Here is a 22,890-nt window from a genome sequence, read left to right on the forward strand (position 1 = left end):
CGTTTACGTGTTATACACATATATATATATATATTGTTTTGCCATTCCTCTCGCCAACCGAGTGTTATGACGACGACGTCGCGGCGGCCGCGATCGTCCCGTCGGCCGTCGCCAATCGTCTCGTGAAATCGGACAAGTGCACACGTCCCGACGCTCGCAAAACCCGTACCGACATCCGTTTCCGTTCCCGACGTCGTCGTCGACCGGTACGAAAAACAATTTCTGCACCGACCGCTCGCGTCGCACAACCGCGAACCGGTGGTCGTCAGCGTCGTCCGTTACACGTTTTTTTTTTTCTTCCCTTAACGCTCCTCGCGCCCAAAAGGTAGGTGAAGAACATTACGTTCAATGTCGATGTATTAAATTGTAGCTCCACTACCGTTCGCCGTTCGGTCGTCACGTGCGCGTAGATGATCCTAACTCCCTGGTCGACACCCTAGTACTATTATTATTAATATGAATATTATTAAAATTATAATTGGTATCTGTTGGGTTCGTTTTGTTCTCGCAGTCGATCTAATGCTCGTATTGTTCGTCAACGCGCGAAATCGCCATCGTTCCCGTGACGGTTTTCGATTTCTCACGGTGTACCATAGTCGAGTGGTTGAATTTATTTTGTGCAATACTTTGTTTTCCATGATATCGCGATCGCATCGCGTTCACAGACAATTCGCCGAAAACTATATTTGTGCAAGGCGGTTGCCCTACGAACTGGGTTGGAGGAGGGTCCCCTCGACGAATCGCGTTTTTGGTCAATTTGACTAGAGATTTTCGCATATGGTGTGTATACCTGCTGTATATTTTTCTTACGCACCAACAACTTCGTTAATATCTTCAGCATCGGGTCCTACGCTGTAGTAGCAAATTTAAAAACACTGTATCGTGTGTTGGTACTACAATGATTCCAAAACTGTTTTATTATTATATAAAGGATATAGTATCCGACACACAACACACACGTACACTGTAATACAATTTTGAGATACGACGATAACTACACATGTCATTTGGAATATTTTTGTTTTCGTAATTAATTGTATTTGTATTTTACTACACGGATATTATATATTTATCTATTTTGCACGTTGCACACAAATAAATATACCTGTGTTCCTATTGTTATAGAATGCCGCCGACAATACAATGTTTCGACGACCAATCTATGCATATGCCACCCGCCACGGTCTTATGTGGTGGTTTGTTTTATCAAGAAAACCATCAAACATCAGCGTCTGACAGAGTAAATCCAAGTCCTGGTATGTTTAAACATTTTTTATTTCACATTTTACCTTAGATTAACTATTTAATCAATGGTTATACCTATATTTTCCGTTGCCTGGACAAAATATTTATTTTTTTTTTACCTGATAACACTTGATTTGTTTCTTCTTCACTATTTGTTGTTTTTAATTTTTTAACGAAGTATAAATGCTCTGTTTACATTTTAATCCGTGTCTTATAATTTTTATCATAATTATATAATTAATTAAATATTCAATATCATTTTGCAGTATATGCATTATAACTCGATAGCTGCCTATCTATTATGAGTAATGATCAATCTTTATGTTGAGATGACAAGATGAATGTATATATAATACATAAGTGTCGAAACGTTATTCAAGTAATTTTTAAATGGTTTACGAGTATGTGCAAAAATATGAATTAATAAATAATATACCTATTTTTATATTATTAAAAACATTCTTCAGCAATAATCATAGACAATATACTATTATACATGTTTTGACGGTGCAACACCAATGTTCAACATCATTTTTTAAAAACTTGCGAAAATGAAACTTATAACCAGAAATCACTTTTAATAATTTATTTTTTTCACTTTGCATTCTATTATACACTGTTTATTGCGTTCATTTTCAAAAATCTCCACGTGCATTCGTACTGAACTAATACGTGTTTGTCGTATGTAATGTTACTACAGTAAAATTTAGCAGATGGAGAACCGGATATACTCTTTTAATACGAGTCGTTATTACCCAGCCATCAATAAAAACATTATAAATGTTAGTTTTACGGATTTTCCGTCGGGCGTAACTGATAGACACGACAAAAACACGAGCCGCAACTTACGTATGTACCTGAGAAATATTGGGCCTCAACTTACGTATGTATCTAAGAAATATCAGGCCGCAACTTACGTATGTTGTTATCGGAACCTTTTTTTTTGGGACGCAACTTACATTTACCGACGTGTGTCATAGGTTCGTCATTCCTGCTGGGTTACAGTTAGGTCATTGTTTTTCATTTTAATAACTATTAAACAATAAACAATTAGTCGTTACATTATTTTTCCATATAATTTTTTATAGTAATTATGAGTTCATAACATTCTTATCATATTATCATAACTATACCATATGAAAAAAAAATAAAAAAAATATCATAGTTGATGATAAATAATAAATATTAAAATAACTCTATTTAAATATTTATGTAGTATAGTACACACATACATTGTATACCGAAGTCATTGATTAAATTACTTATGATCAGAACTCGTAAGTTCATGCACTATAAAATGCATAAATAATGCAATGATGCACTGACATTTGATAAAATATGCATTAAAATATACACTAAAAAAATGTATATGCAATTTATAGGATTATGCATTAAAAATCTTAAACTATACACGGAAATAATGTATAAGCATTTTTAAAATAATAAGAATTATCCATTCATATTTTTAAAAATTATATTTTATTTCTTCGATTAAATTTTATTAAGATTATAATTAATGAACACACGTTGCGACGAATATAAATCGATAGATTGCAATGTACTCGTCAATAGGAGGTTGGTAGCGGTGCACAATAATATTGTTTCCGTGGTATTGCTTTCATCTTATAAAATCCACAGGTGTCATAATATAGACATATAATAATATTATATTATATAATATTATATTATAATATAAAATAGACACCCGAGATAAAATCCAACGTTATACAAAAATAAAAATACTTAAAAAATACTAATATTTTGTAAACATGTTCGAATAAGTAAATAAGAATGAATTCAAGCTTTTATTGATATATATATTTTTTTTAATTTCCATGAAAAACGATTTTGCTGAATTTACATAAAATAATATACGCCAATAACTCCAAAAAATCAACTAAATGTCAAATATGCCAATACACACAAAACATACACTAGTTAACTTTATATTTTTATTACCATTGTTATGAAATGAATATGTATCTCACTTAGCATGTTTTCCGATTGAAGAAAAAGAAAACATGCTAATGTATGTACTTACGAGCCCTGATTATGAGGTACTGATTGATAGAAGATGCCATGAAAACTATTAGTCTTAAATCCATTTGTAAATAAAATATTATCTACAGTCATAATAGAAACCGAAATAGGTCTATATCGATTATTTTCCTTGTAAGTATATTTGAGTAAGTATTTTCTAGGAAAACATTAGAATAAACAAATACAGATAATAGATATATATAAGTCATAATACTAAGAGCGGTTTTCATTTTGAGTGAAACATGACGCCAATGAAAAGAGGTAAGGTCGGTAAACAAACATTATAAACAAGCATAATAATTTATTAGACTGTTAATGTTAAAAAAATGCGTATATTTTCTCACCAATAGTGAAAATTATTAGAAAAGTATTTAATTAAACCAATACATGTCTGTATAATAGAAAACTACCTTCAAAATGATTTTATTAAATCTATATCAATCAATTTTAATTTTAAAGTAGTTCTTAAAATAAATTAATCTGAAAAACTAGAACTGTTAAAAAATTAAAGATTTACCTATTTAATTTATGTTGATTTTCGAAAATTATATAACCTCTGGTTTCGGGAATATATTTTAAGTTTTTAATTTCTACTCAACTTATAGTAATTCATAAAAATGCTTGAACTAAATAGAATTACCTTTAATCAGCGTAACAACTAATTTTTTTTTTAAATTTTAATATTTTATAATGATATTTTAGAGTTTATGTAATATTATACTCGTATACTTCATAAAATTTATAGTAAAATTGAAGTAACATAAAATCAATTATAACGATTATTAGTTCAAATCTTGTCCAAAATTCTACTTCTTCAAAAATATTATTTATCGTATAAAAATATGTATTATAAAATAAATATTTATACTTGTATAAATAATTAAATTTATCATTAGTTAATTCGTAATATTTTATTTCATTTTTTCAAATTTTTCTCTTTTATTATTAGAAATTCATTATTATTTCAATTTATTTATTCAATGTTAAACAATTTAATTTCTCTTAGAATTTACATATACATATAGCATTGATATTTTTTCCGAGATGCTAGAATCACTTATTGTTTTAACCAGGTGTTGTGATAAATTAGGATTTTGAATCGCTTAATTATAAAGTGGAGTTAAGACTCATTTATGAATATAAATACTTATTGTATAGGCATGAAATCAATTTATTTTTCAACAGTCAGTTGGTTTCCGGCTACATGAAAAAACAATATATTAACCTTCAACAGTCTAAATTGTAGAAAATTATTAATTTATCAATTATTACATCAACATTTTAAGTTTATTTAATCTTTGATTATACATATTTTATATAATTTTATACCTATATGACGTACCCTCTATAGTAACATGTAACTATTCAACTTGTAATATGTGATTTTTTAAGATACGTTTCAATATCAAGATTTTTTTGACTGTATAAAAAAGTAGTTTGTACGAAAAAAAAAATTGTAACTTTTTAAAAAAAAATGGATCTTTCCTACGGAAATGTTCCGACTCCTGCTGTAAAGACTTTAGAATCTGTTGAAAATCTTTATGGTCTAAGTACAACACTACAAATACATTACTATTCATAAATTACTTTATTATATTTTTTGGATGCTAATTAATTGAGAAATCAATAATTTCATTATTTTTCGTAATTGATTGTATTATTTTTAAACTGGTCTTCGATTTCGTTGTTTCTAAATTCAAATTGATAATTGCCTTTATAAACATTTTTAATTTTTAAACAATCTCAAATTTAACGTCTTCTATAACATTTATTCAGATTTTAGATTTTGAGTAAAACCTGAAATGTATTAGTTTTACCATGATGCGTTTATTGTCTGTTTTGTCAAATTTTTTTTCTGATAAAAATCGTTATCTATAGGTAGTTAATACTTTCAAGAGGTCATATTTTGAATTCCTTAACTATTTTCCAAATAACTGATAAAAATTACAAATAAATGGGCGATTGTTATTTGTATAGATGTTTGCAGTCGTATAAAAAACATTTACAAGAGTATTGCAAATAATTATTGTAAGCATTATAGATTAGACAAAATCTGATATTTCAACGAACTTCGATTAAACAATATTAGTTATTCCGTTGTCTAAAAACGGGACTTGAAATATAAATTGAATAATTATTTCAACCGTTAATATTTAATTAATCAAATCAATGTAAAATATTTAAAAATTGGTTTACCAACTCTATTGCGTCCGTAGAAACTGATCTACGCGTCGTCCTCCACTCGTGTATCGTTATTCGAAATCGATGATTTACATTGATTTCAAATTCATAAGAAAAGTTCACTAATTAACAGGTACCCGTCCCTGCGATCCTATCGATTCCCGACTCTTTTGCGCTAACCAGAGCCAATGTATCAAACCATCAAAAACCTTTGGTGAAAGTGTGTACATCTGCACAGTACCTGCAGCGTAAAAGAAATCGGCGTAAAACCGATTCGTTGCCTACTTCTCGTATTGATCTCGGTTCGTATAAATAAAATTCACCCGTCTAACATCTTACCCTACCCCCGCACAATAACGTTCGCGAAGAGTTCGAACCAAAATGCTCAGAAAACGGTTGGACGAAAACGTAGTGCGGATGTGGATAGATGAACGTTACGCGTGGACGAATAGATTTTTCCTCGCTAAACATTTAACGCACGCGCTCCACGTGTGCGTATAATATATACATATATTAATAAACATCCAGTAAGTTCACTGGCACGCGGCTCACGATTTTGTTTTTTTTTTTTTTTTTTTTATTTTTTTTTTTTTTTTTTTTTTTTTTTCTGTAAAGAGGTCACCGCCTCCTTTCCATCGTCGTCACGGTGTTCGCGAAAAACCGGCCATCGTCGCCCATCAGTCATTCCCCTCTCCGATCCGTGGCCGCCGTAGATACGTTTCGCTACACGTGGCCCCACGTGGAACACAAAGCCACCGTGTGACGTCACTCGAATTTCGGCAATGCGATCCCCACGCGTGTACGTGTGTGGATTATATCTGTATGCGTGTGTACGCGTCTGCGTGCATCCGGGTCGTTGCGTGTGTGCAGCGTCGTCGTAAAACGTATAAAAAAAAAAAAAAAAAATACTAATAATAATAATACTAAAAAATAATAATAATAATAATAGTAATACGACCGCCGTCACCGTTATTCTCGCGAAGGTTTTGTGTTGTGTGTATATTTCGTACACGTGCATACTGCATAAACGAACGAACACTATACGTACGTGCACGCGCGCGTGTACATTATACTTCTTTTTATTATTATAATATGTACACGGTCGTCGACTGTACTGTGTAACGCGTTGAATAATGAGGTGCACTTTTTATATTATTATTATTATTGTTTTCGGATTTTAGCATGGCGAAAAAAAACTTGTTTGCAAATTAATGTACGACTGCGATGGGGTGAGGAGGTGGGGTGATAGGCACAAAGCGTATTGTAAATACAAACACACATGCGCACAAATCAACGAGGTGAACGCAGTTACGTGATTTTTCGAAGACATTGCGTAGCTATGGATTTTAATAATTTTATGGCATTTTGTGGAATAAATTTGCCGTCCGCATTTAATCTAAAAAAAATTTGTTTTTTTTAATAACAATACAATTGCTTTTATTTTACTAAACTTTTACTTTTATAGTTTTTCTCGGTAAAAATCAGTTAATTAGAATTACAAATATGCACGTAATATTTATTATACGTCTAATCCTGTATAATATTCAAACATGGATGCGCGATAGTTCCAGTTTTTATTTTGGTACTCGTGTGCTATGCTACCTACTGTAAAATACTTGCTACCAATAAAACTGAATGCGTGTAGAATGCTACCTTACCGTGCTACTACTTTCAGGGCCGTAGCAAGGGGGAACAAGAGGTGTCTACGCCCCGAGCGTAAAAATGAAAAATTTGCATTTTATATTAAAAATTACAACGGTCAGTGTTGTACATATTATTTACAAAAACTTTAACGTCCTTTATATTAATTGAAGCAATATTATTTAAAACATTATCTACATAATAAACAAATTTTTTAATTAAAAATACGCATGGGCGCATTTTGAAGTTTCGCTCCGAGCGTAATATTTAGTTGCTACGGCACTTTTACTATTGCAAGTTAAGCGTAAATATAGTATAGGACGATTGAGGAATGGAGATATGATTCCAAATATAGATGATGATGTTTATGATGATAGTGATTTTGACGATTTCGAGAATAATTAAAAAAAAAATTGGTGGTAGTCCATCAATACATAACACGTCTTAATATAAATTTCCTGGGATGATGTAAAAATTATGAGCATTCGTGTAGCAGGTGATCTACCGTATTATACAAGGTGTAGCTGGTGATCTACAATTATTATTACCTATTACATTACACTATTATTATACTCACATTATAGTAGACCGCAGTGGAACACTATTGCGATAACGATTAATGACATTTATAATATAACTACGAGTCATTAGCAATGTTGCTGGATAGGTTAGATTCAAATTGTTCGTTGGTCGGAGTTTGTCCATAATGCGTGCGTCTGAATTTTATAGAAAGTTTACTATAATTGAAATTATAATTATATTTGTCTAATCATTTTTTTATTTTTATGTTTGACGATTATTTGTATGATATGACGTACTCGTAGTAAAAAATATAATGTGTTTTTATACCATTAAAACGTAGATCACTCGTCCTGAATTCGCAAATCGCCCATCCCCCGGTAGATCACCTTAGTGGCGTGCCTAATATAGGTCTAAATGAAGCCCAGGCATTTAATAAGACATAAAATAAGTTTTAGTTTGTCACATTTTACAAAACACAGAAAAGTTTACTCGTTAAGTTTTTTAGTAGGTAGCATTTTATGGTAAGTAGCATACTGCACGAGTTTCTTTAATTTTTCTTTTATTATTGCTTTTATTGTTCATATCAATTAAAATATAGTAAAATTAACAACTTTCATATCGCACGTGCTTGCACGCTTTATTTTTATCTCAAGGTCTCTAATTTCGTACACGTATATAAATTGTCATCTGATAATAACACTGACTTCTAAACTGTCTGTGGATATTAATGATGCTATAAACATAGATAACATTTTAGGTAACTTGTGCATCTATAATTTAAATTGTTGCATCTATTAAATTTTTCGAATCGAAAACAAAAAAAATATCGTCAATAATTGATCTAAATATTCAGTGAATTATTAAAAAAAATGCTAATAATAATAAATAAATCATTCCTTGTCAGGCTTCTTGTCATGTCGTGCTTTTATTGTCGATTTCCAAATCTTCAATACAAACACTTAAATCGAATAAAATAATTTCTGTATAATTTTGAAGTTTTATCACAACACAACGACTATGTTACTGATCTATACCGTTATCTACTGATCAAATTGATCTAAAAAAATTTTTCTGAGTTATGCTGGAATTTATTGTTCCGTGTAATGTTTAGTATTCTTGTTTGTAAAATATAAAAATATATTTTTCTGTAAATCAGTTATATGGAAAGGTATATTACGAATATATGATTATGGTAACAGGACAAACCAATTAGAGTGATATTTAGAAATCTTCTGAGACTAAAAGAATGAATTATTGTATCAAATCAAGTTAAGTGACCAATGTACTTCATAAATCAATTAAAAAGCCACCGCATTTGTTATAAACTTGGGAAATACTTAAATAAATACTTAAATGTGTTTGATATTTTTATTGCAAGGAAAGCGCCTGCTGTTTTATTGTAAATATCTTTGTTCTAAATTCTGACTTTTTATCTGTAATTTTAATACTCTTTGTATTTCTTCAAATATGTTGTGAATCTCTTAAATATAATTTTCACGGACGAGTTCAAATTCTACGAACTAGTTGACATAGGCGCAACTAGGGTAAAAAATCTGGGAGGTCTACAGCCCTCCTACCAAAACTTAAAATAACCTATAGATTACCCCTACTCTTATATATATTGTTAATATATTTTAGATTCTGAGCCAAGTTGGATTTACTGAAATGTGTCTTTTTTTTGTTTGTATGTGACACTATTGTGAGTTAAGTATGCTGTATGCGGTATGCCATGTAAAACATGAAATATTTATGGGGGGCTAAATCTTGGTCTGGGGAGACTAAGCCCCCCTAGCCTCCTTAGTTGCGCCTATGCTAGTTGACCATAAAATTAAATTAAATATTGAACTAAAATTAAATGACAATTCAAAATCAAATACATTTTTTGACGATATAATATCAACCTAAATAATAAAAAATCTCAGTTGTGGTTCTTCTTCAGTCAATCTTTTTTAACCATTTTCAGATTAACCATTTACAATGTGGACTCAGTATATTCGTGTTTATTATATATGCTTACGAGCAGGGGTGATCGCAGGAAAGCATTTCGGGGAAGGGGGCAGAATTGTTGATTGTTTTTTATTTTAATCGAATGGAATACATACCGACTTATGCGGCTGTATATGTCACACTCTCATAAATTAGGTATTTAGATGTGTCTGTGTGTATACATTATGTGTGTATTATGTATACCTATACAACAAATGACACGGTGCCAAAGGGGACATCGTGACGTCATCCATTTCCCACTATTAGCGTGAATTCACACACTTGGACCCGAAAACTTTTTTGCGCCTTTCCTATACGTACCACTCTCCTATTTTTCCGTTTTTGTCGTTATACGGCACTTGACAGCCGACTTCTAATACGGAATGATATCATCCGCCTTAGTTTATTCTCTTCCGTATTTTTAACCATTTGCGAGATTTAGGTTACTTAATCTATTTCTGTGTACAAATCTTTGGCTCAATATCGATTATTTCTACATTCTCACTAATGTCAGTTGGACATGTTAGTAATTTTTATACCCCAATATTGTATCAATATGGCAATGTTTTTTCATTGAACATACAATACACACTATATCAATAAAGTTCGGTATGTATTTATGTGACGTGTAAACAAGTTTATAATATTACACTTATGGATTATGTGAATAATATGAACTCATACGCACGTGCATGTATTTATTTTTCTAAAAAGAATGATTTGTGCCGGGGACACGCCTTTTTTTGTCGGGGGAATCCGTGTGGCGGCGGCAATGGTGGTACGAAGGTCGCACGTGTCGACTGCCGCGGTCACCAAACCCGTGCTCTCCGCCTCGCCATTCGTTCAACCGGGCCGCTTCAACTTGCGAAATCCGTGTGATTGTTACGCGGCTGTTCACAACTGTTTTTGTGCGTTTTGACATCGACCGCTAACTTGCGAAAAGCGTGGGCACTCTTTTTATTAAAAAAAAAAAATCCGTTTCATCATGTTGATGTTATAGTGTAACAGTAGGTTGCCAACTGGTGGATCGGTCACACGCATTTCACTATAAATGACGTATGGCCTTTCAAATCTACTATTATGATTGGCACAGGATATATTAGGAATTCAGAGTATCTACGTATTCTATTCATATTGTATACCGATGTTCTTTAATCTGCTCGTGCATGCGATATATTCCATTGTAAAAACTTTCAAAGTAATTTACTATTTTTTAACACATTCGGTTTCGAGACCTTTTGTGTCAAAAACAACATATTATAAATCATATGTATCTATTAGATATATATATATGTATATATATATATATTTGGTAGTAAGACCTTGTTAGGAAATTAAATGTCTTTTCTTTTACATATATATATTTGTTAGTAATTCTGTATTTTTTGTCGCTCTATTATTGATTATCTCTATAATGTATGTACTTTAGGGTGGTCCTTAGCTATAGATGAAGACATTTTTTTTTAATATTTTTGATTTCTCATCCCCTCATTTTGTTCATTACTATAAGAAAGTAATTCGGGTTAAATTTGGTCATGATTAGTCACCCCTTTCACGTGCCTCAAGAGGGTTGAATATTAGTGAAAAGGGTTTTTTTTATCATTTTTTGACTATACTCAAAATAAATATTGCATTTATCTTAAAAATTTATAAAACATATATTATAGATATTTATATTTTATTAAAAAACATATTTATACAATTCCTCATAAATCTATTATTTCCCAAGAAAAATGATAAAAAATCGAATATTTTATTTATTTAAAAAACGGTTTTTTACAGTTATTTAAATATATTAAAATTATAAAAAAATGATACGACAAAATATCTTATATACAATTGGTAAAGAATTTGATTTCCTAAAATATAGTTAATTAGCATAAATTTAATTGGATTGATTGTTTTATTGTAACAGTCAGGTTAACGTAAAAAAATTTAATGTTTCTAAAATGTTATTATGTTAATTCAAGAGTTTCATTAATATTACATGTTTTAATATAATACAGTTTATATAATGTCTTATAAATGAATTATTATTATAATTTTTTTAATTTTTTTTATATAGTTGATTTCCTTCAGTTATTTTAAAGATCTTGGACAAGGTGGTTTTTTATAATCTGGGAATCACCAACGATACTCACTACTTGCAGTAAATATTGCTTCTGGTCTTCGCTTTTAATTATTAACTTGCTATAATCTTCAATTAATTTCACTGCTCGCTTTGCAATATCATTAATTACAATTAAGTTATTTACTAATTCTTTTACTTTTATATATTTATACATTGATCATTTTCGTTCCACAATTTCGGATATACATCTAAAAAGTCCAACATCATACAGAATATATTAAAAAAAATTCCTATATTGGACTGATATTAAAAATGTATATAATTTTATAAGTTCTAAATAATAACAAATGTACAAAAATAATAAAATAATAAAAAATTGATTTTTCTTAAACAAATAAAATATTCAATATTACCTATATCATTTTTCTTATGAAATAATAAATAATAGATAGTAATAGATTTATAAGATATTGTATAAATATGGTTTTAATAAAAATATAAATATCTATAATATATGTTTTATAAATTTTTAAGATAAATGCAATATTTTTTTGAATATTGTCAAAAAAAATGACAAAACAACCCTTTTCACTAATATTCAACCCTCTTGGGGCACGTGAAAGGGGTGAGTAATCATGACCAAATTCAACCCGAATTACTTTCTTAAAGTAATGAACAAAATGAGGGGGTGAGAGATCAAAAATTCGTAAGTTCAAAAATAAGGACCACCCTAATGTACTTATTACATGGATCATTAGTATACAGGTATACCCTGTATTTAATTTATATTAATATTGAGTATTAACTAATAACTTATGTACCTATATTCAAACTGTCAACAAATATTGTGATAGCCATAATTGTTTGCAAATTTCTATTACCTACAGGGTATTATTTAATTTTTTCAACTACAATTATTAATTATGCTCATTATTCGTATATACTGTTATTTGTTTGTGACAGAAATAAATGCTAGATTTATGTAAAATACATGATTTTAGTTTTTCTGAATTTAAGAAGAATGATCCAGTGTTACCTAACAATTGTATTTATTATTTGTCCATGTGTTTATTTGTATTTTATTTTATAATATTTGATGTTTGTAGAATTTTCTAAATCAGGGGTGGGAAACTGGCGGCTCGCAGGCCGCATTCGGCCCTCAAGCCTTTTTTATCTGGCCCGTTCTATATTTTAAAATTACATCACACAATTTTAAAATTTATCGTCTATACTCTATCTTATCGATATAATAATTGTTATCTGGTATTAAACATTTTTAAATGTCTAAATGTCATATATATGTATATGTAGAGATTTTAAAATACGATATTTTATTTATTTTTTGTATAATACCGTATTATATCGTATAGAACCTTAAATTACCTTAAATTACCTTAAATTATAAGGAATTTAACATAGGTTATCACCCCATTGTTAATTATGAAATATAAATTATTTTAAAATGGAATAATTGAAAAAATGGCCAAAAAGTTAGAAAAAATTAAAAAAAACACATAATATAAAGAATTATTCACCAAATTCACCAAATTAATATTTAGTCATGCTATCGATTTGCAATTATTATAAAAGTAACATACGTATGTATGTTATACATATAAATGCACATTTTTTTTAATATTTTATAATTAAAACTAAAAGAACGCGATTTATATTAATTTTAGGTAATTAAGTTTATTTTGTACAAATATTGTGAGCTATATACCATATTGTATGTTTTATTTTGTCTTCAGGTGTCGGTGTTTATTCTTTTGTATTCAGTATTTACTATTCATAATATAATTTAACATTAAATCAAGCCTGAAATCATAAAACATGAATAGCTATTCAGTGAGCACATGTGCAATGTCAATATACAATTTGAAATGAGTGTATATACGAGAAATATGAGTTTATGTTTTAAATTGAATCTTTTAAAATTTGGTATAATAATTTGATATTCAAATATTTAACAATTAAATAATGTTTATATTAAATTATATATTATACATAATAATAAATTATTTATGATTCATTTTTTTATGCATTTAAGTATGATATAATATAGGCTAATTATATAAGCTTCCATTGTTAATGCTTTAAATAAGATACTAATTGAAAATTGTACTAAATATTTAAATTTATTTTTGTGTGAATTTATAATTTAAAAATTGCTTTCAAATAAAAATGAATACGAATAATCTAATTATAATTTAAGCTTCTGCGAGTATAACTATTGTATGATCTATATTTCGTGTATGTCGTGAATCACGTGAATGTATGTGTCGGATTGATAAACAAAAAAAACCTATTAATATTATAATCCCACGTATTGTGTAAACATTTAAAAAATTAAAACTATCATTTTTTTCAAAAATTTTTTCATATAAGGTATTATTTTTATAAATTTTAAATTATAAATTTAAGTGATATTTGATTGATCCGTCTTGAAAATGTGAAATTTGAGAGTATATGGTGATCCCCTTCACTAGTATTTATAATTAATTATACGAGATAATACAACGCTTTCATTAATAGATATAAGTATAAAGTAACAATGGGCATTAGAAGGTATAATTTTCAATTCTATATTATTTTTGGCGATTTTGATATTGTTTCAATAAATATATTTTATAAAATCACGACAACAAATTAAGAGATATTTTAGAATTGTTAAGTTTTTTCAAATGCCTTGATTATTATATATATAGTTTATACAATTATAATAATATTAATAAAAATATTAATTCTTATTTAGAAATAACGTGTTTTCATTTGTTTCAAATAGATATTGCATAACGTCTACAGTGTTCCTAAAGTTTGTATCAAACACTGTTATTTAATATTTTTTATTATACTAGTAAGTAGTAGGTAATAGAAATATAAAATTTCAATGGTTTCGTGAATAGAAAATCATTTTTGTTAGAATATGTATATTTTCTGTGACACAGCTCTAATTTTCAAACTTTTCGGATAATAATCAATATACGTTGAGCGTGTATTTTGATAAATATTTGGAAACAATAATAGCATTAGATTAAATTCTACAATGCAAATTATAATTCTATACCATAACATTTGTATAATTTTAAATAAATTTAAAGAAAATCGCTCATATTTTGATTTATTTAAATTTATCCCAAACGTAGGCCTCTTGTGCCTGTTTTTTTTAATATATTTTGGCAGAATAGCAAATGTTAAAAATATTCACAATGTTATATATATAAAATGTAATTAATCTTGACTCATTGAACTGGTCCGGTTCAATTTTATCATATAGGTATTAGGTATATTTAATATCTTGTTCGAAAAGTATATAGTCTTTTATTTATGATTAGAACCTAAAATCCTATTATTATTTATAAACAGATTAACGTTAAGTTTCAGCCTTGGAAAATGTATTTGACCTGCAGCCTTTTTTTACTGATCAGTAAAAATCGCGAGATTCTACTGTATTTATGATACCTATAAGTGTTAACACTTAATAAATTTATAAAGTATTGATGATTTAATGAATATTACTAAAATATATAACATAAGCAACAAAACTAAATTTAAACAATTTTCTCTGTTTTATAATTTATAATAAAGAAGAAACTATAATTTCTAGATCACAAATTTACAAAAAATATAAGGTACAAACGGTCAACTAAAAAATATTATTTAATATCTTATTTTTATTTCCTAGAGCTTTATTATTGAAATTATTCAAAGGTCTAATAAATATTTTAAAAATGTTATATACTTTAGACACTAGGTAATAATATTATATATATTACACTTTGATTGAAATGGCTCCTGCCCATATTCTAATTCTTTAAACTAAGTAATTAACCAACTAAATAATGGTTTCAGACGTTTAATATATCTGATGTCCTTAGAGTTATCTAATATTTATGGATTTACGTGATGACCTTGTTTAGTGTTTACGAGCAAATCTTTATATTTTAAGTACAGTTGTAGGCAGCATCATGCTGTATTATTCATGGTTGTTGAATATACTTTAACAATGCTATATTATCAGAGGGGCCTCAAGCTCTAAAACCAAAATTTAAAATTGCCTGTTTTGTTGTTTATTTTTCTTATTTTTTGTGCTCCGATGTTATTTTTTTGCTTTTAAATTAAATTAAATTAATTATAGGCATATATATATATATATATATATATATATATATATATACTAAACGCATTTTTTTAAGGGACTTCTAATTGGTATTTGTATTTTGACCTCCTGAGACTTAGATCCGACACTGTATTTTAAACTTTTTTCTTCTTCTTTTTAGTATTCAACCCTTAAGGTTCATTTTGCGATTGGATATTCACTATCCACTCTTCTCTGTTTTCAGCTAGGCTTTTCAGTTCGGTATAACTTGTTAGTCCAGCTTCGGAGATCATTTGTTTGACGAAAACTTTTTTTTTATCAAAATCTCAAGTAACAACTCACTCATCATTTTTTGTAGAATTTTTGTTAGATTGGTATTTAATGCAATCAATACCAGGTTCAGTATTCAGAACAAATGAACTATTTTTATTTCTCAACAAATATATTCTTAAAATTATTTATTTTTTATCTTTATATTAATATTATTATTAGATATGATTATATTTAAACTATTGCATAAATGAGCATATAAATTATTTATATGCTCATTTTTCCAATAGTTAGTAATTTGTTTACTTTTATATTAAATTATACATTTATTTACATCAGTTCTACAATAAAAATTTAAATATGTAACCTTTTAATAAAAAATTCATATTTAAATTTCATATTTATTTAATTTATGGATTTTTACATAAATGTATATATGTATAAAATAAATTGCAGGGCCATCCGAAAGATGAAAATCAAGGGGAGGGGGCGGTGAATAATAAAAAAAAAAGCTGACTACAATATTTTTACTCATGTATGTTGTACTATAATTAACTATATATTGTCGTATTTTTACTTTTTAACATGTATGTATGTATCAGTGTCACACGTTCTTAAAATTGACAATTGAATTATATATACAGGGTGTTTCTAAAATGGATGAGGACACCAGTATACGCGTACTCGCTGTGATGACCCAAAGTAGATTTTTTTGAAATTTTTTTCAATCCACAAAATCTTCGTTTATTCAATTTATTTTTAGGACATTACCTTAATTGTAAAAATAAACACTTTAGTTGTATTTTTTTACAAAATTCTCATACGAATCGAGACGTCACAATGTTTTTGGGTTTGTCACGCGTTTTTCACGCTCGAGTCGCTAACTAAAAAAAAAAGTCGTGTGTCACATCGATTCGTATGGGAACACTTCAAGATAAACAGTGGTGATAGTAGTTTATTGTCAGTTAACACACATAAGTAATTAAAACATCTAGGCCTATAATGGTTCTTTTAGGTTATAATGAAACAAGTTCGACTGCCAACTGGTGTTTTTGTTGAGGGGTGAGACACTCTCCCTAAGACCCACCTTTGGGACGGCTCTGATAAATTGTTTTTTTCAAATAAAATATAAATTCAAATAAATCTCATTTAGTTCGTTAGTTCGAGAACTTTATACCTAATTCAAATAATCTTACCAAGTTTTATACATATTTCTATACTTTCAACATTTTTATCCATATGGTTTTTAATTTCAGGTGTTAGAACTAATACTCAATGGAATCCTTGTTTAAGAAATCGTAATTCTACGTTTAACATTAAAAGAAATACATCTTATTCGTCACCACTAAAGGTAAGTTAATTCTCGTTATAAATAATTTTAACTTGTTCTATAATATAATAAATTTAAACATTTTTCAACAAAAAATCAATATTATTTTAATTTGTATGCGGTATCCTTATGGTTAACAAGATAAAGTAAAATATTAAATTTGCCGCTTTAGTTATTCAGATTTTATTTTCTAGTAATGACTAAATTTGTTCAAATAATATTGAACATTGTTTATTTACGTATTCAATTGATCTCGTCGTTAATTTCCTAGTCTTTGTTCTGAAAAGTTATTAAGCTGTTTAAAAATTCAATCAATAATTTTTTTTTGAAAATATAGGTATCTATTATTTTGAAGCTTAGTGCCATACAAATTGACTTGTGAAACTTACATTACCATTTGAAAGTAAATTCTTTATTATGAAATGATCTCGCCTAAAACGTGTGAATATATATTTAACTGGTATAAAACTGTTAATTAAACAGTGTACAGTCAGGGTTTAAAGTAGCAAAAAAGAGCAGTAGAGACTCTAATTCATATATCATTCCCAGCATTCCAAATAGCCCCATACAATTACCAAGCAATTAATTATAAATACCTAGGTATATAAATTCCTATGTATTGTTAATGAACAATTTCCTCCATAAACTATTCATGTACTGTAAAAACGCATAAACTTGTAAATCACTTACTTCTTTTTTTTAATAATCGATTATAAATATTTTCAAATAAAATTAAAAAAAAATTAAATTAAGGTATACATATATGTATATTACTCTATAATTTATAATTTATATTATTATTATGAGTTAGTTTTGTTTGTAAAACACTGTTTAACAATTAATGACACTAACTAAATTGCAAAGCCAATTTTTCAACTGTTTTATTATTTTTAACAAACAGTTGAGCGTTTCAGTAAAGTTTTCGGAGACGTGTTAAAAATGACGTTTTATAAGCATTATGAAATGTAGGGTAAATGAGCCCCCTGAGTCTCCTCTCACTCCAAGTCTTGAGTACTGTGTACTCCTGATGCATTTACATTAACTTTCATACCTTGAGTATATTTATTTTATTTTTGTAACCTATTTTCTAAGTTCATAATGTACGTATAATATATAGCTTTACTTCTGAATTATTTTAAGCACTGTTAGTTATCTATTTTTATATGTAGTATTGAGAGGGACGCTGATTAAATTTCTTATGATAAGTAATACATGTACATAAACGCTAAAAAATGTGTATATTTTATTGTTGTACAGCTCCATTTAAAAAGGTTACTCGATAATTTACCGGAGGAATCGGTCGTAACCGAAGAACATTTGGATGTTATCCGTAAAAGAACTGCTTTGATGTTGCTGACAATTCAGACGATGACACTATTTCATCACAATCAAATCTTGGAGAACAAATTGTCAGCGTTGCACAAGAGGGTTACCCAGATTCAGAAGGATCGGAAAAATAATAACGAATCCGCAACGAAATAAATCGACAGTTTAATTACTTGTCGATTTCACACCTTAATACCTCCATCACATATTTTATGCGCGTATGCATTTTAAAAAAGTTATAAATACGGAAGCTTACTAAACGTTTTACGTGATATTATTATTCGTCTACTGTTTCTTATGACCCAGCCGTGTCAAGTATTACATTTCAAATCATATCATAATTAATTACTTATTGTGTTCAAAATCTCGCCAAACAATTCTTGTACCACTTATGTTTATAAAACGAATAGGCAACAAAACTAAATTTTAATCGATTAATTGTAATCGTGGAACCAATCTGTACTAAATAGTGGATAACATAATATAATATGTCATTTATTCCAGTGAGCATTTACAAGTTAAGAAATTATATGCGATTTACAATGAATATTTTCGATGTTTTAGGAAATCATTACGTAATAAATTCAAGTATATAATGTATATACATAAATATATTCTACAAAAAAAAAATAAAAAAAAAGAACAATTATGAATACATAAGAAATAATAACATAGAAATAATATCCAAAGATTTTTTTTTTAATATTAAGATTTTTCTGCTCAAATAATTACAGCTCGACTACTATCCAAAGATTTATAATTTGAATAATAACTATGGGATTCTTTGACATGTAAGTTACAAATAAATCCTTTTAAATTATGTAGATAAGTTAATTTTTTGTATAAAATTTGTTCGCATATTGCATATTATTTAATTTGAAATTTTCTATTGTTAGCTAAGATAATTCTACATTTTAATATGACTTGACGCAAATAAATTTAAACGGATCAATTCTAACCATTACACTTGTATAGATATAGTATACTTATAATTTATGTGATTATTCTAAATAATTTTAAAAACCAATATGTTTTAACAATATATTTTTTTACTTTATTACTCATTTTTATAAAAAAAATATTTTAATACTATAACTTTTCATATATCTTATTTATTTTTTTAGATACAATAGTCACTGTTTATTATAATCCCGGTTATTTTTATCAATCGTAAAATCATTTATTATCATCGAAAAGTGTGAGTACGAGTTTAATATATTTGTTAAATACTAATATTTAGTATAGGTATTAGTTTTTTTTATAAGTGTAAATGATCTCAGTTATTGAAATCAATACTAGTATAATGTAATCCATGGGCGTCACTCGTCCAAATTTTGGGGTAGCAAAGTTTATTTTTAGAAAGTTAAAAAATACATTTTCAAAAATTGCCAAAAGAATTTTCATGGTATGACGTATAGTGTACCACTATCTTATAGCCCGTGTTATGGTCTCACCGGGTTGATCCGTTGACACCAGGTATCGTTGAGTTCGTCTCTCGAAAAGTAAAATGAAATGTGATAATACACTGATAGGTTTAATTATATAATTAAAGTTGCTCCTTTTGGTAGTTGCGATTCAATTTATTTTAGTTGTACTTTCAAAGTAAAAGAATCTAATAAGCTAGAATGGATTGATCCGTGAATAGCGGTATTTACCACGCTTTCTAGTCTTTTTGTTTCTAACGTATATTGTATTAGAATTAGATTTTCTATTTCTGTTACAATTTCACTAATCAAGTAATTATATTTTTTGGTTAAAATCTCTTCATTTTCTGCTAACGCTATAAGGGAAGAATTTAAATTAGATAACATAGATTTAGAATATATATTATATAGAATTTCTAATTGTTTTCCTAATGTATACATGCCGTTTCAACTTATATTAATATAAGTAATATAATATAATTTATAATTTTTTATTTTCTCGAAATTTTCATTATAGTTAGTTATATTCAAATAGTTAAGTAAATGCCAATGAGTATTAGACAATCCTACACTTGTTATAGCTTGATAATAAATTCCTGCCGGATGTTGAATATTTTTAACTTCATATTGGATAAAACCTTTTGGTATGAGAAGAATTGTTTGAAACTAACATGATGGCATTATTTTTGTATGATATTTATATATGTACAATGTACATAGTGCATCTTAGTTGAATTATTTACATTGAGATGAAATTAATAGAAAAGAAAAATATTTGTTTGAAATCTGCTAAGAATTATTTATTTTTAATTCAGTTTTATGGACTTTTATTTCTTGCTGTCCTTTTTTAATCGAAATATTTTTGTTATCATGTATAATTGTTATGGCGAAGGGACCCAGCCATTTTGGGTTAAATTTTCCTTTATGGGTACGGTCCTTTAATAGAACCATGTCTCCTATTTTTCCTGTAATCTCATGTATTTTCTTATCATATTGTTCTTTAGTTTTCTATTTTTTATCTATAAGACGATCTTTTGCTAATTTAAATGATTCTTGCATCTTTTGACGTAGTTCATTTGTGTAATCCTCGTATTTGTAGGATTTTTGTGATATTTTACTTAATGTATGGGGTACTTCAATAGGATACCCATATACGAGTTCATGTGGTTGGAAACCTGTAGCCGTATGGACTGAACTGTTATAAACGAACATAGCATAAGCGACGTACTGATCCCAGTCTTGTTTTTTGTTTTGTACAAAGTGTCTAAGATACTCTATTGAGGTTCTAGGTGACCTTTCTAACACACCATTCGACTGAGAATGATAAGCAGTAGTATTAATTTTTTTAATTTTGAGTAATTTACAACAAGCTGAAAATACTTTGCCCATGAACTCCCGACCTTGGTCGGTGACAATTGAGTTCGGAATTCCATGTAAACAAACAAAATGTTCTATAAATGCTTGTGAAACCGTGTTGGCCGTATGATCTGGTAAAGGTACCACCGTCGAATATTTTGAGAGATCATATTGTATAGTTAGAATATATGAATTACTTTTACATGAAAGGTCTACAAGTCCAACTATATTTAAAAAAAAAATTTCAAATGTTCTCCCTGCTGTAGTAGTAACAACCATAGGTTGTTGAATACTGTGGTTACTACTCTTGTTCTTTTGACAGGATGCACATAATTTTATATATTCTTTTATATCTGCATTTAGTCCTTTCAAAGTATAGTGTTGTATTATGCGTTTCATTGTACGAGAAACCCCCTGATGGCCTCTTAGAGGGGTCTCATGGAATTCTTTTATGATGATTTTTTTTCTCATCTTTAGAGTATTCGTCATTGGTGAATAATAGAATTTTGATTTGAGAGCTTAAAAATTTACCTGATCATAGTGCGTATTTCATTCCATTCGAGACCATCTATTCCACAAGAATTTTGAGGTAGTGCTATGTTTGTAATATTTTGAGTTACGCAAAATTGTCTAAGATTTTTTAGCGTTAAAAATATGTTTTTATAGCATGATTAGCATAATTTTTGCCAAAAGTATTCTTTAATTATTAAAAAATTACGGTTCTTCTTTCTGATGTTACACTTGTTATTTCTGTTAATTTTTTATTTTGATTCTTAAGTTGTTCTACTTTACCGAATTTTCTTCTAAACTCTAGGGCAATGTTCTTATTCATTTTAAAATCTCGTGAGACACAATGGCCTATGGTATACTTGGTGTATTGTATCAGGGTGTGTTCACTATGGTGGGAGATGTCAGATCCACCTTCGTAAGATCGATGTCATCATCATCACTGTATTTCTCCATTTTGATGTTGGTTGTATTGGACTTATCACAAAATATAATTATTTTCGATATAATCACAATAATAGATGGTCTATAACGTACGGTTTGTACACACTTGAATAATAACTTTTTTTTTAGGTAGCAAAGATACCTCTTGATACCCCTCAGTGACGCCTATGATGTAATAAATTTGAGGGGCATAAAATCAACATTATGTAACAGTATTTAGACAAATACCAATTAAGTATGTGATGCCTAATTTTTATTGTATTGAAAAGTTAATTTTATATCTCAAAGAATAATAAATATTATACCTACTACATACAGTAGATAATAGTAAAAATCTAAAAATAAAGGTTCTTAAAAATAAATTTGAGGAAACATTTTTATTATAGCAAACACACTTACCAACTCACCACTGATTCACCTATAATATCACCAAATGGATTGCATAATT

The 22,890-nt window shown here is 28.3% G+C and overlaps 1 protein-coding gene across 2 annotated transcripts; it reads left to right on the forward strand.

The window, feature by feature from the left end:
* The first annotated feature begins 45 nt into the window (after window positions 1-45).
* LOC112679818 lies at window positions 46-19,371 on the forward strand. 2 transcript variants are annotated; one of them, XM_025549738.1, is made up of 4 exons: window positions 46-206; window positions 1,126-1,256; window positions 17,312-17,406; window positions 18,643-19,371. In XM_025549738.1, exons 2-4 carry the CDS (start codon window positions 1,127-1,129, stop codon window positions 18,865-18,867), a joined length of 450 nt encoding a protein of 149 aa, XP_025405523.1. In that variant the 5' UTR covers window positions 46-206; window position 1,126; the 3' UTR covers window positions 18,868-19,371. The 2 variants fall into 2 exon arrangements, with proteins under 2 accessions (XP_025405523.1, XP_025405521.1); XM_025549736.1 differs by having other exon boundaries at window positions 47-325; window positions 18,643-19,367.
* Window positions 19,372-22,890: the final 3,519 nt, after the last annotated feature.

This window comes from Sipha flava, unplaced genomic scaffold (assembly GCF_003268045.1).
Source record: "Sipha flava isolate LNK unplaced genomic scaffold, YSA_version1 168_pilon_pilon, whole genome shotgun sequence".
Taxonomy (NCBI): domain Eukaryota; kingdom Metazoa; phylum Arthropoda; class Insecta; order Hemiptera; family Aphididae; genus Sipha; species Sipha flava.